Below are 18,671 nucleotides of genomic sequence, written 5' to 3' on the forward strand. Positions count from 1 at the left end.
AAGTGATAAAAAATAAAGTTACGAAATACATGCTTTGACTTGAAAAAGTCAAGTGTGAATCAAAATTAGTCAGATTCTAGCATGCAGACTAAATATTATCCGCAAGTACACAGGGAGGTTTTTGGATTACCCACTCCTTCCCTGCCACTGCACCCATGAGGAAACAACCAGGTTTCAAAAACAGGGCTAAAACATGTGACTGATCAGCAAGGAAAACACAAATAATTACTGGCTATTGCCTGACTGCTACAGGTTTCACGTTTGAGCGTATCTGACTATAACTTCGTTTTCAACATAGGTAATAAAGCATTAACTATAAATCTATAAACATTAACAATAACATTAAAAATCTGTGCAAATACCTTTATTAATATAAATGGATGTCAAATCATAGTTATCATGTGAATATAATTTTGGATGGCTATTAAACAAAGATAAATATAACCATACCTTGTCCTGTTACTATGACTGCTATTCCTTTTTCTAGTTCTTCAATACCTTTTTTGTACCATTCCACAGCTTGCTTCTTCTGTCCTGCTTTAAAAGAGAATTAATTATTTTTATATATCACATTTCCTAAGGCATGCTATTGACAGATAAAACTGGACACATAGGGTTGGGATCAAGTAAGTTTGAGAAACATTACTGTATGACTTCTTAGAGACTAACCATCTTAATGTGCACTGGGAATCTCCAAGAGGAAGAATATATTCTATATATCTCAGTTTTAGGACTCTAAATCCTTTATCTGCTAGTCATCATATAAAATTGGTGCTTTTAATCATTGAAATTCTACACCAGGGAAGTAAATTTTATTTACGGTGAATTTATTTTAAATAAATAGTTTTGAAAATACATATTATTTGAAAATACAAACATGATTTCAGTAACAGTGAGAAAAAGCATGGCTTGATCTAATTATATTCAACTATGATATAATATGCTCATTGTTGGATGCCTCTTTTCTAGAGTATGCTCTTATTTAACTAATAATTGCATCTTGAGAACTGACAAATGAGATTTCCTTGAAACCAAATAAACGATTTACAACATTAGTTATTAATCCAAGTTAAGTTCAAAATAGATTTTAAAAATTCATCATAATCAACATATATGCAGAATAACTCTTTATAGATACAGCAATTATATGTAAATCTCATTGCTTTTGAAAATTAATTTCTTAGTCCTTAGTATCTGCAAAGCTTCCTAAGTGGTTACCATAGAGATACAGTAAAGCAAAGGTGGAAATTGCTGATTAGAACTGTATTTTTCTTTGCTTCCCAACTCATTTTATCACAAAAATTCCTATGCCATTCTTAAAAATTATATACTATTTCAAAAATCAACATATTATGGCTCTCTTGATAATACAGATTGTCTTATAAATAGCCACACTACATACAGCAACTAAGAAATCCTGTCCCCTAAAGAATGTGTACTACTCCTTTTTCCAATTCCTTATGCTGACAACTATCACTGAACTAGATTCAGCCCCTTGGATAGGGCAATTTCTTTTTTATTACAGTACCATTAGTATTTTGCACAGTGCTTGATCCATAGTAAGTACCTGATAATGACACGAAGAAATTATTAAGAGTCTGTTGTAAATCAGCTCAAGCTATTTCAATGCTCTTTCCTGTTTTCTACAAAGAAAATAAACATCTGTCTACAGGTATTTTTCAAAAATTGTTATTGTATATACACAACCGCAAGTGTATGTTTTTAAAATTTGGAAAAAAATAAGAAAAATTAGAGAACAAAATAATAGCAATTATTTTCTGAATCATGAGAATGTTGATAATAATGTCATATTTGCCTAAAAATTCTAAAAACAAAGCTCAAACTAACAGAAGTTCCTTTTGTGCCTTTGTGTCCCCTCTCTTCTGGGAAATCACTCATGTATGTATCATTATGGCCCATTTTCTCTATTGTTCTTATCTATACTCATCTCTAACAATAAATAATATTATTCTATTTTTAAAATTTACATTGTTTTTGAAACCTACCCATGTTCCTATATAGAGATCGTTTATCCATTTTGACTTCTATATAGTACCCCATAGTAACCTATAGTAATTTATTCAACTATTTTTCTATTAATGGATATTTAGATTGTTTCCAGCTTTTTAACATATCAAACAATGTTGCAATAAATATTCAGCAGCTTTAGCAAACCGAAAATTTCAAAGTATTTTCTAATTAAAAATTGCAGCACAAACAAGATAAAATGGCATGTTGACCTATTTTAAAGAACAAACATGTTTGAGGAAATTTAGCATGTTTCCTGTAGGAAAATGAAATGACTAAAAATAAATTTACATGCTCAATAATTACTAAATTACCTCTCATTCTTCAGTATCAGGTAGTTGATTACTGTGTTATTTCAATCTCATAAGTGAGTATAAACGTAGGAAATTTGCATAGATAACTCTTACCTAAAAGTACAATAATACTGGAGGAAGGACAGACGTATAAAATCAACGAAACAGAAAAGAAATTCCAGATATAGACCCACACATACATTGTCAAGTGATTTTGACAAAGATGACAAGGTAATTCAATGTAGAAAGAACAGCTTTTTCCGAATGTGATGCTAGTACAAATGGACATCAATGCAAAAAAAAATTAACTTGAAATGAATCATAGGTCTAAATGTAAAACCTAAAAGCACAAAATTTATAGAAAAGAATGTGGACAAAATTCTTTATGATCTTTGGTTAGACAGAGATTTCTTAGATGGAATACAAAAATCAGAATCCGTAAGAGGAAAAAATAGATAAATAAGACTTATTTAAAATTAAAACTCCTGCTGTTCAAAAGACAGAACTAAGAAAATGAAAAGACAAGCCAAAGATTGGGAGAATATATTTGCAAAATAACATGTCTCATAAAAAACTTGTAACCAGAATATACAGAGAAGACTTACAATCTTATGATAAAATAAACAAATAGCCCATTAAAAAAATTCTAGGCAATAAGGGTACAAAGACTGAGGAACAGAATGGTAAACTGTGGTACATGCATACAATGAAATATTGAGCGACTACAAGGAGTGAAGCTGTGAGACACACAACGAGGTGAATGGATCCTGTACACAGCATTTTGAGTGAAGTATGCCAGAAACAAAGGCAAACACTATAATGCCTCACCAATATGGACTAACTACAATGTGTAAACTCAGAATGGAATCTTAGAACACAGCCTAACAGGTGAACGATTATTGTAATGGTCCCTAGATTGTAAGCTCTTACAGCAGTCAAATCTATTTCTGAATTGTAATGGCTATCTCCAAACTTTGAGATGCTGATCCCTTAGTATATAACCTGATTAGTCTATGGAACATTGGGTATCTCTGTGACACAGGAAAGTCAGAGCTAGAGCTCAGCAGATAAGAATGTCAGTATAAGTGCATACAGCAATTATTAAAAAAAAAAAAAAAAAAAGCTGGAAAAGAGCTCAGACTTCAATTGATATGAATGAAGCAGATCTGGTTAAGACTAGGGCAAACCGGGCCCAAGGGTAAAGGTCGAAACTGACTGTGTTTTAAAACTTCAACTTCCATGTGAGACAAGGGGAGAGATGTCTATTTGGTGCAGGATTTATATATTCTAAACAGTATAACCCTATAGTCAGTTTGTTCAAACACCACAATTACATGGAACTTTGAATACGAAGTGAGATATGGTACGTTAGTATAGGTTAGAGTGAAATGGTGACACATCCCAAAGTAATTTGGGCAGAGGATAAAAATATATTTGCAGGGCCCCGCAGAGGAGCTGGGGGAAAATGTGGAAGTGTTGGACTTCCTCACCTGGACTGATGCTGATGTTGTCACAAACATTGAGGACTGGTGGTTTGATGTGCCAAGCGCTCTATCATGGGACTTGCGCTTATGAAGCTCATTACAGCAAAGGAGAGACTAAACCTGCTTATAACTGTGCCTAAGAGTCTCCCCCTGAGCACCTCTTTGTGGCCCTCTCTCTCTAACTAAGCCACCTCAGCAGGTGAACTCACTGCCCTCCCCCCTAGATGGGACCTGACTCCCAGGGGTGTAGATCTCCCTGGCAATCCAGGGACGAATTTGGACCTGGCATCGTGGGATTGAGAATATCTTCTTGACCAAAAGGGGATGCAAAATGAAATGAAATAAAGTGGCTGAGAGATTTCAAATGGAGTCGAGAGGTCACACTGGCAGACATTCTTATGCACTATATAACTTTTAGGTTTTAATGTATTGGAATAGCTAGAAGTAAATACATGAAACTATCAAACTCCAACCCAGCAGTCTGGACTCTTGAAGATGATTGTGTAACAATGTAGATTACCAGGGGTGACAGTGTGATTGTGAAAACCCTGTGGATCGCACTTCCTTTATGTAGTGTATGGATGGATGAGTAGAAAAATGGGACAAAAACTAAATGAAAAATAGGGTGGGATGGGGGGGATGATTTGGGTGTACTTTTTTACTTTTATTTTTTATTCTTATTCTGATTCTTTCTGATGTAAGGAAAATGTTCAAAAATAGATTGGGGGGATGAATGCATAACTATATGATGGTACTGTGAACAGTTGATTGCGCACCATGGATGACCATATGGGATGTGAAAATATTTCAATAAAACTGAATCTAATTAAAAAAAAAAAAAAAGAATAGTCCCATCATTTGACCTAGATAGCAGTTATGTTAAAAAAAAAAAAAGTTATTTGCATATTTCTATAGCACAAAATTATACTGGATAAAGAATCTATACACAATAAAAAGAAAGCAGAAAGTGAAAAAAAATTATAGGCAAAAGATCAAAACAGGCTAAAGAGAAGATGTTAATGATAAATAAGAACATTCAAAAGATACTCAACATCACTAATCATAAGACAACTGCAAATTAAAACCTCCAGAAACCACTATACAACTAATTAAAATGGCTAAAAAACAAACAAAAAAAACATGACAAGACCTAGTACCCTAGTGCAAAGTAACCGTCAGAGGTTGCTAAAGGGTATACAAACTGGTACAGCCACATTCTTTTTCACATATTAAAAAAAAATTATTCTAAATTATGGTAAAATATATATAACAAAAATCATTTTGACCATTTTGAATTGACAGTTCTTTGACATTAAGTACATTGACAATATTGTAGTAACTTTCACCATTTCTGGCATAACAAACCAAAATTCTTAGTTTTTATCAATGACTTCCCAATTCCTCTTCTCCCCATCACTGGTAACCACTATTTTGCTTTCTATATTTCAACAATTTGCTTATTGTACATATTTCATGTGGCAGAAATCGTTTAATTTTTGTACTTTTGTGTCTGGCTTATTTCATTCAACATGGTGTCATTCATGATGTAGCATGTACCAGTACTTCACTTCTTTTTATGTCTGAAAAATATTCATTCATCTGTTGAGAGACTCTTGGGTGGCTTCCAACTTCCGGTTTTTGTGAATAATGCTGCAGTGAACACTGGTGAACAAATATCTGTCCAAGTTCCTATTTTTAATACTTTTTGGTACATACGTAGGAGTGGAAATGCTGCATTATATAGTAATTCTATGTTTAACTTTCCAAGGAACCACCAAACTGTTTTCCATAGTAGCTGCACCATTTTACTTTCCCACCAAAAATGTACAAGAGTTCCTATTTCTCTGCATCCTCAACAATTGTTATTTTCTGTTTTTGTTAATAATAGCCATCCTAGTGGGTGTGAAGTTGTATCACACTGTAGTTTTGATTTGCATTTTTCTAATGGCTAATGATGTTGAGCAACTTTTCATATACTTATTGGCTATGTGAATATCTTCTTTGGAGAAATGCCTATTGAAATCCTTGGCCCATTTTTTAATTGGGCTGTTTGTCTTTTTGTCTTTGACTTGGTAAGAGTTCTCCACATATTCTAGATATTACTTATAGGATATGTGGTTTCCAAATATTTTCTTCTGTTATGTAGTTTTTTTTCACTTTCTTGATAATGTTCTGATGCACAAAAGTTTTTAATTTTGATGACCACTTTATTTTTTTCTTTTGTTGCATGTGCTTTAGTGTAAAATCTAAAAATCACTGCCTATTACAAGGCACTGAAGACATTTCCCTATGTTTTCTTCTAAGTGTTTTATAGTATTAGCTCTTACATTTAGGTCATCAATCCGTTCTGAATTAACTTACATATATGGTGAGTGGTATGGGTCCACCTTAATTCTTATGCATGTGGATTTCCAGTTGTCCCAACACCATTTCTTGAAGAGACTATTATTTTCCTGTTGAAGGACACAGCATCCTTGACAAAGGTTACAGATGGGTGGGTTTATCTCTGGACTCTCAATTCTATCCCGTTGGCCTACAGGTCTATACAGCCTCATGCTAGTACCATACTGTTTTTAAAAATTTATTTTCAGCAGTTTAAGTGAGATACACTCATATATCACATCATACTGTTTTAATTACTATAGCTTTGGAATAAGTTTTGAAATTAGGAAGTGTGAGTCCTCCAATTTAGCTCTTTATTGAGATTGTTTTGCTCTTTGGGCCCGTTCTGGTTTGCTAATGCTGCCCGTTATGCAAAATACCAGAAATGGACTGGCTTTTATAAAAGGGGTTTATTTGGTTACAAAGTTACAGTCTGAAAGCCATAAAAGTGTCCAAGCTATGGCATCAACAAGTATACCTTCATTGAAGGCAGGCCAATGGCATCCAGAAAATGTCTGTTAGCTCGGAAGGCATGTGGCTAGTGTCTGCTGATCCCGGGTTATGTTCCCGCTCCTCTCTCAGCTCCTGTGTGTTCTTCAAAATGTTGCTCTTGGGGTGATCTGTCCCCTCTTAGCTTCTCTGGAGCAAACTCTGGGCTAGCATAACTCTGCTTTCAATGGCCATCTCCAAAATGTCTCTCTCAGTTGTTCTCCAAAATGTCACTCACAGCTGCTGCTGCATCAGGACCTATGTGGCTCTTTTTAAAGTACTCCAATGATCCAATAAAGATCCACCCTGAATGGGTGGGGCAACATCTTCATAGAAATGATCCAATGAAAAGGTCTTGCCCACAGGTGATTGTGTCACATCTCCATGGAAACACTGAACCAATAGGTTCCAACCTAATCAACACTACATCAGCCCCCACAAGACTGCATCAAAGATAATGGCGTTTGGGGGGACATAATACATACAAATTGGCACAGCCCCCTTGCAATTCCATATGAATTTGAAGACCAGCTTTTCCAATTCTGCAAAAAAGGCTGGTGGACTTTGATAGGGATTGCACTGAATTTGTAAATTAGGTGGTACTGACATCTTAACTATATTAATTCTTCCAATCCATGAACACAGGAAGTTTCTCCACTCATTTAGACCTTCTTCAATTTCTTCCAGCAAAGTTTTGTAGTTTTCAGTGTATAAGTCTTTCACCTCCTTAAATTTATTCCTAGGTATTTTATTCTTTTACACACTACTGTAAAAGGCATTTTCTTGATTTCTTTTTCAGATTGTTCATTATTGGTAAATAGAAACCCAAGTGGCTTCTGAGTGGCTATATTATATCCTGAAACTTTGCTGAACTAATTTATTAGTTCTAGTAGCTTTCTTGCAGATTCTATGGATTTTCTACATAGAGAATAAGGTTACATGTGAATAGGCTTAGTTCCTTTTCAATTTGGATGTTTTTTATTTCTTTCTCTTGTCTAACAGCTATGGCTAGAAATTCTAGTACAATGTTGACAAAAGAGGTGACACTGGAATCCTTGACTTGTTCCAGATTTTAGGGGGAAAGCTTTCAGTCTTAATCTTTCCTCTTCTATTTTTTGGAAGAGTATGATATTTGCTGTGGGTTCTTCATAAATACCCTTTATCATGTGAGAAAATTCTCTTCTATTCCTAGTCTTAATATTTTTATGATGAAAAGATGATGGTTTTTGTCAAATGCCTTTTTGTGTCAATTGACATGATCATTTTCCCCTTTTATTTTATTGATGTGCTATATTACATTGATTAATTTTCTTATATTGAAACATGCTTGCATTCCTGGAATAAATTTCATTTGGTCAAGGTGTATACTTCTTTAAATATACTGCTGGATTTGGTTTGCCAGTATTTGTTTAGGATTTTTGCACGTATATTCATAAGAGATATTGAACTGCAATTTTCTTTTTTATGCTGTCTTTTTGTGGCTTCGGTATCAGGGTAATGCTGGCCTCATAAAATGAGTTACGAAGTAATCCCTCCTCTTCTATTTTTTGAAAGAGTTTGAGAAGGATTGGTGTTAAATCTTCTTTAAATGTTTGATAGAATTCAGCAGTGAAACCATCTGGTCCTGAGCTTCTCTCTTTCGGGAGTTTTTTTAATTACATATTCAATTACTTTACTTGTTATAGTATTATTGAGATATTCTACTTCTTTTTGCTCAAATAGGTAATTTTTATGTTTCAAGGAATGTCCATTTATTTCATCCAGGTTTTCTAATTTGTTGGCATATAATCATTCATATAATCCCTTTTATTTCTGTAAAATCAGTAGTAATGTCCCCATTTCATTTCATTCCTGATTTTAGTTGCGTCCTCTCTCTTTTTCTTTGTTGGTCTGGCTAAAAGATTGTTAATTTTATTGATCTTTTCAAAAAACTAACTACTAGTTTTTTATTCTCTTTATTGTTTTTCTATCCTCTATTTCATTGATCTCTACTTTAATCTTTACAATTTCCTTCCTTCTATTACCTTTAAATTTAATTTGCTCTTCTGTCCTAGTTTACTTAGGCATGAAGTTAGGTTATTAATTTGTAATCTTTTTCTTTTTTAATGTAGGCGTTTAGAGCCATAAATTTCCTTCTGAGCACTGCCTTTGCTGCATCCCATAAATTCTGGTATGTGTGTTTCCATTTTCACTTGTGTCAACATATTTCCTAATTTCCCTTGTGATTTCTTCCTGACCTACTAGCTGTTTAATAGCATGGTGTTTAATTTTCACATATTTGTATATTTCAAGTTTTCCTTCTGTTATTGATTATTGTCCAAGAAAATACTTTGTAGGATTTGAATTTTTTTAAATGTATTCATATTTGACTTGTGGCCTAACATATTGTTTATCTTAGAATATATTCCACGTACACTTGAGAAGAATGTATATTCTGCTATTGTTAGTTGCAGTGTTCTACGTATGTCCAATAGGTCTAGGTGGTAAACAGCACTGTTCAAGTTCTCTTTTTCCTTGTAGATCTTCTGTTAAGATGTACTATCTATTATTGAAAGTAGTATATTGAAGTCTTCAACTAATATTATAGAACTATCTATTTCTACCTTCAGTTCTTTCAATTTTTGCTTCATATATTTGGTGCTGTTTTGTGAAGTGCATATATGCTTATAATCATTCTATCTTCTTGCCAGATGGAACCTTTTATTAATATACCAGGCAATGGGCTGGCTTAAACAAAGGGAATTTAATGGCTCATGGTTTTAAAGTTGGAAAAAAAAATCCAAATCAAGACATCATCAAGGCAATGCTTTCTTCCTGAAGACTGTGGCATTCTGGGGCTGGCTGCCAGGCATCCTTGGTCCTTAGTTTGTCACATGCCAAAGCACATGGTGGCATCTCCTGTTCTGTCCCTTCTTTTCCAGGTTCCACTGATGTTCAGCTTCTGGCTGCTCCCTCTGTGGCTTTTTCCCTCTGTGTCTGAATTTCATTCTGCTTATAAAGGACTCCAATAATAGGATTAAGACCCACCCTGACTGAGGTGGGCCACACTTTAACTGAAGTAATCTCATCAGAAGGTCCTAATTACAATGGGTTCACACCCACAGGAATGGTATAAGTTTAAGAAATGTTTTTCTGGGGTACATATAATTCTAAACCATCACAGAAACTCTATTTTGGCTGACATAATATAGCCACTTCTTTTTTCTTTTGATTACTGTTTGCAAGGAATACCTTGCTCCAGCCTTTTACTTTCAACCTCATGTCTCTGTATCTAAAATGAGTCTCTTGTAGACAGCCTATAGATGGATCATGCTTCTTCACCAATCTACCAATCTCTGCCTTTTAACAGGGAGTTTAATCCATTAACATTTAAGGTAATAACTGAGAAGGATTTACCTCTGCTGTTGAGCTATTTGTTTTCTATATGTCTTGTATTTTTTGTTCCTCAATTATTCTGTCCCTACCTTTTTTTAAAATTTAGTTGTTTTTTTTTTTTTTTTTTGTAGTGTACCATTTTGATACCCCTCTTTTTTCCCTTACTCTCAATTTTTTTTTCTTTTTAGTTTTCTTCTCAGTGGTTACCTTTATAATTACAGTTAACACTGTAAACTAATAACAACCTAGTTCAACTAGTACCAACCTATTTTCAGTAGTGTGCAAACTCTCTACTCCTATATATCAGTTCCTCCCCCATCACATTGTTGTTATCTCAGATTATATCTTTAACATAGATTTAAAACATTATTTTACACATTTGCCTATTAAGCCATATGGGGAGAAAGCAATTACAAACCAAAATATAACAGGATTTTATATTTACCTATGTGGTTGCCTTTACCCATGTTCTTTATTTCTTCTTATGGCGTGGAATTATTGGCCAATAATTTTAATTATTTCAGCCTGAAGGACTTCCTTTAGCATTTCATGTAGGGCATATCTTCTGGTAATGAACTCTTTTAGCCTTTGATTATCTGTAAATGTCTTTAATTTCTCCTTTATTTTTGAAGGATAATTTTTCCATATATAAAATTCTTGCTTGACAGTTTTTTCTTTAAGGACTTTAAATATGCCATGCACTGTTTTCTGATGAGAAATCCTCTGTTAATTTTATTCAGGACCCCTTGTACTGGCAAGTCACTTCTGTCTTGCAGCTTTCAAAATCCTCTGTCTTTGGATTTTGAAAATTTCACTATAATGTGTCTTGGTATAGACCCCTTACAGTGTATCTTCCTTGGAGTTCACTGAGCTTCCTGGATGTGTATATTCATGTCTTTCATCAGATTTGGGAAGTTTGGGGCCATTATTTCTTCAAATTCTTTTTCTGCTCCTTTGTCTCTTTTATTCTTTTGGGACTCCAATGATGAGTAAGAAGGCACGCTTCATGGTGTCTCACAGGTCCCTCAGATTCTGTTCACTTTTCATTATTTTTTCTTTCTGCTTCTCACACCAGATAATTTCAATGGTCTTGCCTCCAAGTTCACTGATCCTTTTTTCTGCTTGTTCAAATCAAATCATTTCAATTACTAAATGAAATGCAGCTTTAAAATTGCTGTTTTTTCCTTTTTTATACTTTTCATCTATTTTGTTCAGACAATATTTTCCTAATTTCCTTTAGTTCTTGTACATGGATTCCTTTAGCTCACCGAACATACTTAAGACAGTTGATTTAACACCTTTGAGTAACAGTTCTAATGCATGAGCTTCCCCAGGGATGGCCTGTCAAATTCTTATTTTCCCGTGAATTGACTATACTTTCCTGTTTCTTTGTGTATTTTGTAATTTTTGTTGATAACTGAATGTACTGAATACTATGTTGTTATAACTCTGGATATCTGGTTCTCCCATTCCTCTGGGATTGTTAGCTTTTTTGTTGTTGTTGCTGTTGTTGAGGGCAGGAGCTGTCATCTGTTACTTTTCCAAACTGTTTTTGGTCCCAAACAGGAAACGTAAAGACAAAAGTGCACAAAAAAAGTATTGCCTCTTTAAGACTACTCTGCTTAACCCAGAAGGGGGTTGGAACCATGGCTCCCTCAGAGCCAGCTCCCCTGAGATCAGCAATCAAACCACACACTCTCAGATTTCGGAGGGCTAAGTCTTTATAGCCCACCTTAACACCAGCAAGCTGCAGCAAGAGAATGGGCTGTAGTCCTGCTACAAAGTAGGGGATGGGAGATTCTAACTGCATGGAGGGTGAAATTCACTGATATGTACTGCAATTTACCAACCTCTTCCTCCTGCTTGTCCCTGGATGCTGTACAGTATTCCACTAGACTCCAGAGTCTCAAAATAGTTGATTCAGACAGTTCCTGCCAGTTAAACAGTTGTTTTGGTTGAGGGATTGATTCCTGCAGATTCCTACTCTAGCATCTTTCCATAATCCTCTCCCAATATAGCCACTTTTGAAAACAGTTTAGTAGTTTATTATGACATAAAATATGCACTTATCATAAGATCCAGAACTCCCTTCTTCTAGGTATTTCTCCATGAGAAATGAGAACATATGTTTACCAGAGATTTGCATATGTATATTTATAGGTTATTCAAAAGAGCCTAAAACTGGAAACCGCCAAATTTTCCATCATTTAGTGAAGGATGAGCAAATCGTGGTACATCCACAGATCAAGCAATATAAAGTAACAAACTACTGATATATGTAGGAACATGGATGAATCTCAAAAGCATTGGTCTAAGTAAAAGAAGTCTGATACAGCTACATTCTGTAAGATTCCATTTATAAGACATTTAGTATAGACAAATCTATAGGGATAGAAATCAGATCAATGCTTGCCAGGGACAGAGAAGAGTGAGGGAAATGACTACAAAGGGGCATGGGGGAACCTTCAGGATTCAATATATTGATTGTGTTGGTGGTTACCCTACTATGTAAGTTTGTCAAAATTCATAAACTTTATACCTGAAAAGGCTGAATTTTACTGTATGTAAATTATGCCTCAATAAATCTGACTTTTAAGTGCAACACTTCAACATTTATGTATACTGAAACTCGTTGTGGCTTGGATTATAATACCATAGTCCTGTCAAGTGAAAAAAATTACAGGTTCTGCTTATATATTTTTTTGCTCCAATGAATGTTTATGTTAACATAAATGTACAAAGTCAGGAAACATATCAGCAATCATTTCCCTAACAATAACAATACAGGTGAGTTTCACTTTTTATACTTGTGCATTACTTTGAGTGTATGTTACTTTATAAGCAACTGAAATACTGATGATAACCATTTAAAAATAGATATAAGAAGACTATTTTGTGAATTATATACTGCATCTTTTCTTTCATATATTAATAAGTCCCAGAATGCCACAAGAAGGGTCCAAACAAGGGTAGTTTTGGACACAGAGAGAAGATACACATTTGCAAGTATGTGAGTTAGAAGACAAAAGATTTAAAACCTTGCTCCATCATTTATTTAATAGCTGTATGACTTTGAAAAAGTCAATTAATCTCTCTGGGCTTCAGTTTCCTTACATGAAAACAAGATAAAAATTCTTCTGCCAGCACTGAGCTGCGGCAAAGATCAAATGAAATAGGGTTTGTAACAATACTTTAAATAATAAAGTGGTATATAAATGTTACTGTTATTATTGTAGATACTTAGTAAATTGGTCGATTTACTAATTTAATTCCTTTCATTACTGAACAGTTCTATGTTTCTGGATTTTTGCTCATTTATATATAAGGCCCAATGATTTTATAGAAGCCATGCAAAACAAGCTAGGTTGTTTTCTGCTTAATTCAAAGAACTACTATTACAACTTCCTCTTTTCCTCCAAATATTCTGTGGGGTCCATTACCAACATCACAAAACACAGAAACTGCTTAGTTTAAAATACAAGTATGAAATTATGAATTCTGTTCACCTAAATTCTGCTCTTTGTTCTCCTACTTGAATTCATGCTTTACATTTCAATTTCTCCATATATAAAATGGCTATCATAAGGATGTTCAACAGTGAAAGAAAATAGCCACAAAATTCTTTAACTCCTTGGAAAAAATGAAATATAAAATACACATGAAAATATATTAATCACATAAGACACAGTGTCATAAAACATCTCACTGGAGAAAAAGTGAGGTTTTTCATTTCTCAAATAACACCTAGAATAGAGTTATGCAAATTAGGTGATATCAATAAATGCTTATTTTAGATCTCATATAGCCTTAGATTGGGTGAATGGAATTTCTGTTCCAGTTTTCTTTATTTAAAATAGTTTGGTTTCAGACAAATTAAGACCTTTATAAAAATTCAGTGTCAAAGTTGAGTGTACCATAAGAATGAAATTCAAAATAGTCACCATATAAGCCACAACATTTATATGCTACTTTATTAAAATAAGATTTAATTTGGCTTTTATAATTTCAAATGTTTCAATTAATTAACAGTGCTGCAGTCTGAAATAGCCCACTCCACTAGATGAAATAAAGTGGTTTTTAGTACATTTAGAAGCTAGTCAAATTGCTAGGGGAATGACAGGCAGTGTGTGATGGTTAGGTTCACGTGTCAACTTGGCCAGGTGATAGTACCCAGCTGTCTGGTCTAGCAAACACTGGCCTAACAATTGCTCTGAGGACATTTGGGGCTGGTTAATAAACCAACAGGCTGGTTTATTAAATCATCAGTCAATTGACTACAGCTGTGACTGATGACTCACCACAGGGCATGCCCTCCACAATGAGAGAATGCAATTGGCTGGATTTAATCCAATTAATCAGTTGAAGATTTATAAGCAAGACAGATAGAGGACCTTCACTTCTTCTTCGGCTGCCCAGTGAAGCATTTCCTGAGGAGTTCATCGAACACGTTTGTCAAAGATCCCAGTTCATTTCCTGAGGAGTTCGTCGAAGTTGCTGGTTCGTTTCCTGAGGAGTTCAACGGACATCTTCCTTGGAGTTGACAGTTTGCTAACTGCTCTACAGAATTTGGACTCGTGCATACCCACAGTTGTGTGAGTCACTTTTACAATTTGATAGTCAGAGACACCTGTCATTGATTCTGTTTCCCTAGAGAACCCTAACTAATACACAGTGCATGACATTACTAGCTCCTAACTTAAAACCTTAATGATTGACTACAGAGTTAAGAAACTTTGAAGTCTGCCTATCCAATTCATTTCTATTTGTTCACATATAGTTTGTTACAGTGGGTAAGGGGGAGAATTAAATTTTCTTGTAATTAAGTCCTTTGTTGTGAAGGATGGCTGAAAGGCAAAAAGACTTCAAATGGATTAAGGCTAAAGTACAAAAATTTTCAATATGTTAAAGGCAAATTTTGAAATATATGAGAACCATGACAAAATAAACCCAGTTTAACTTCATATTTAAAGGAAAATTAAAATATAACTCATTTATTTCAGTTTGAGGTAACTTAATTTGGCGTATGACAGCATCAGCTGTAGAACTCCAACTAAAGAGCTGTCATAACCCATTCTGATATTCATTTTAGAAACTAATGTATAAATAAAGCAAAAAACTACAAATAGAAACATTATTAGTCAAAAGAGAGTGAAATATGTGGTATATAGATCACTGAAAATATTTATATTTAAAATATATATTTTAAACAGGATTTAGTATAATAAAGTATGAATATATATGATAACTCAAAGATAAGTCACCAGCACAAAATCCCAAGTTCCAAATTCTACTTCTGTTACTTATTCCTCAGATGGAACTGCTTTCTCTTTAAATCTAGGACCCCAGGTTTTTGTTGTGTGTGTGTGTGCGCACGTATGTTTTACCTGGGTTTTCCTTAACTTCTCTTCTCATCCTACCCCCAACTTACATCACCCAGTGTTAACTAAAATTTCCTTGCATTTTCTGGCATTCTCTTCTTAAATACAATTAATATTATCCACCCTTAAACACATTCCCTCTATTTTAAAACATCTTTTGATCTAGATCAGTAATTTATGCAGGATGCTACAGTAACAGGATACTGCAATTAAGAAAAGTACTCCTCTAAGGCAAAGATGACAATACCTTTCCTTGGATGTGCTAGGAGGTGCTGCAATGGAGCGATTAACAAAAAACTTCCAAAAACACAAAGAATTATTTTCTTAAATGTTTTTCTTTCCTACAATTCTCTTAACCTCCACTCTGTCCTTACACTCCAAAGCCATAATGAATACCAGCCTCTTTCCCTCTATTCTACTTCATATTCCAAAACCCCACAAAGGAAATAGGTTTCTACCAGACTGAAATTCTAGGACAGTTTCTGGGGTTAGCAGTGGAGAGACAGATAAAAACTGTAGATTGCTCTTTTCACTAGTGAACAACAGGTGAACATCTAATTGAGGCATGGTAAAAAGAGGGTCTTCTTTGGGAGTTAGAAGGAAAAACAAAATCTCACCATACTGGAGACAGAGATGAAAGGAGGGTTTTTTTTTTAAATATTATGCCTCCTTCGGACTTCATTTACCATCTTCCACAAAAAAATTAGTTCATTAGCTATTAGCATAAATTTGGAATGACCTGTTCTGAGCTTTTAAGCCTCAATTTCTTCATCTGTAAAATGCTGACAACAGTACTTTCACCCCACAGGGTTATTGTGAGGATTAAATGAGATAACACATGCAAAGCTGATAGCAAAATGCCTGCCCCATAGGACTGGAAAAAAAAAATGTTAGCTTAAAAGAAACCTGAAAGATGCAGGTTTCACTCAAAAACATAACTCTTCATTTTAGGTTTTGTCGTAAAATATGTATAAGTTTATCCTACTCATTCATTTAATATTTCAACTTAGAAACTTAGAGGCCACCTTGCAATACTGACCCACTTGAAATAAAAGCAACCAGGGGTAAAAGTTTTATGCTACAATAGAGCTTTATCGAAAAATATTTAGGAGTCATTATATTGGCAAAACGACTGTCGTGAAACTTTTAAACATAATGTAAATCCAGCTGTAATCATATGCAGCTGTTCTTTTCAAAATTTTGTCATCATTTGTTCTTTTTTTTCTGACACTACAGAATTCTGCTTTCATTAAAAGCCTCTAACAAGGCACAGCGTCTTCGGTATCAAAATCTTTTAGAAGCCTGGTTCAGAGGAAGCCACACACTGTTTACACTGCTAGAAAGTATCTGTGTGGTCACTCTAGGACAACTGTCACTGTCACTAGCCAAGTCTGGGTGTTTCACTGGGACTTGGGTTATGCAGAAGGGTAGGGGAAGACTGGGATCTGAAACAAAGTGGACAGTTAGGGGGTCCCGATAGGAGAAAGGGTTAACCGAGAGTCGTAGAAGCTGAGGGTCTGACCCGCAGGGAAGCAGTCTCCAGGGGCAGGACAATTACGGGGGTACACCACCCCCACCCGCAGTAAAGGGACGCAGGTGTTGCCCTTCCTCGGCGAACCCACCGCTTTCTTCCCGGAGTCGCCGCTCTCCCTCCCGGCCCCCAACCTCCCCGCTCGTTACCTTTCTCGTCTTCATCGATGCGCAGGGCAATGGAGATGTACTCGAAGGCCTGCTTGTGGAAGGCTCGGACGCGCTCGGCCTCCCCGCCCGGCACAGGCGCCGCGGGCGACGCGGAGGCCGGCGCGGCCGGGGAGCTCCTCTTGGCGGCCATGAGGGCGCGGGAGAAGCGCTGGCAGAGCCACACGAAGAGGAGCCCCAGGTGGAAGGCCACCAAGCGCAGCAGCGCGAAGCCTACGAACAGCGGGTAGGAGAAGTAGTACAGGTTCCGCTTATGAGGCGACTCCTGCCGAGGGGCCGGCCCGGCGACGGGAGGGGCGGGGACCAGGCAGGAGGGCGGATGCCTGGGAGGCACCGGGCTGCTGGGGCCGCCGGAGCCTTTCTTCTTCCCTCGTCCACCCGGAGAATTCATTCACAGCTCCCACTGCCGCCGTCGCCATAACCCGCCTCCCGCAGACCGACGGCGACCAAGCGACGGCGGCGGCCACTGCGACAGCGAAGGCCACCGACCCTCGCGCGCCCGCTGGCCCTAGGGCCTCAGCACCTCCACTCGCCGGCCGCCGGCCCCGCCCCTTTCTCCTTCCTCGGCTAGGAGCACAACCCTTTCTCCTGCGGTCGGTGCGAGCGGAGTCCTAGCTCCAGCCCCTCCCTCTCTCTGTCCTTTCAGCGGCTTGGTAGCTCAGCGCGGAGGCCGTTCACGAGCACGTACCCCCAAGTCTTTTTCCGGCAAGCACGCGCACGCCTCCGTCTTTGTTGACCTGGGCTTCTTTAGTGCGCGTGTGCGACGGCCGCCGCTGGGTCACCTACTCCATAGAACCGCAGTTCCCAGCGTGCAGTTGGGCTACGTAGTTCTCTGCGCCGAGCCTCCTTGCCGACTGTGCTGTTCCCGGGATGTGCTCTGCGGAGGGCATCTGCAGGTCTGGGTCTCTCCGCTAGTTCGCCGGCCTGCTGTCTCGCAATGTCATTTTTTCTTTTTCTGTATTTGTATTTTTTTCCTCGTTTTCTGCCCGTTGACCTATGTCTTCCGCAAAGGAGGATTGCTCCGAGTTCCATCACAGAAGCAATGCGTACCGATCTGGAAATTCTATATATTATCTAAGAGGAAAGCAATAGTAGATGTTCAAATTTAGGGTCACCTAAAACAAAAATAATAGTTAAATGGGATGAAGTAAAGGAATCCAGAGGTTTAACTTAAATTAAAACTTTTTTAGATCTCTGACCTGAAAAATCAATGTGTTTGAATAAGGAAATTTTTAGGTTTTGCACAATAATCACCCCATATTTTACTGAGGTATCCAGACTGTACTTGCTTTTCTTTCTTTCTTTCTCTTTCTTTCTTTCTTTCTTTTTCTTTCCTTCCTTCCTTCCTTCCTCTCTCTCTCTCTCTGTCTCTCTCTCTCTCTCTCTCACTTTCTTTCTCTTTCTTTTCTTTCTTCTCTTTTTGTCTACTCAGCATTCCTTTCTTTGGGGAACTGTCTACTCAACCCTGCTCCCTGGAGTTCTAATGAGCTGCAAGCACAGGACCCGTCTCTCAGATAGCTGAGGTGGAAACACTAGGCCATCCA

General features: G+C 36.6%; 1 protein-coding gene across 4 annotated transcripts in view; it reads right to left on the reverse strand.

The window, feature by feature from the left end:
* The window catches only part of SPAST (spastin), an 81,668-nt gene extending 63,816 nt beyond the window's left edge, over positions 1-17,852 (reverse strand). The window contains exons 1-2 of one of the 4 annotated variants that reach the window (XM_037807527.1): positions 17,110-17,852; positions 451-534 (exon numbers count right to left, since the gene is read on the reverse strand). In XM_037807527.1, the coding sequence (XP_037663455.1) occupies positions 451-534; positions 17,110-17,518 (493 nt within the window). In that variant the 5' untranslated portion in view covers positions 17,519-17,852. Of the gene's footprint in view, positions 1-450; positions 538-17,109 lie in introns of all 4 variants that reach the window. The other 3 variants (XM_037807526.1, XM_037807525.1, XM_037807524.1) reach the window with 3 other exon arrangements.
* Between the last annotated feature and the right edge of the window lie 819 nt (positions 17,853-18,671).

This window comes from Choloepus didactylus, chromosome 17 (assembly GCF_015220235.1).
Source record: "Choloepus didactylus isolate mChoDid1 chromosome 17, mChoDid1.pri, whole genome shotgun sequence".
Classification (NCBI taxonomy): domain Eukaryota; kingdom Metazoa; phylum Chordata; class Mammalia; order Pilosa; family Megalonychidae; genus Choloepus; species Choloepus didactylus.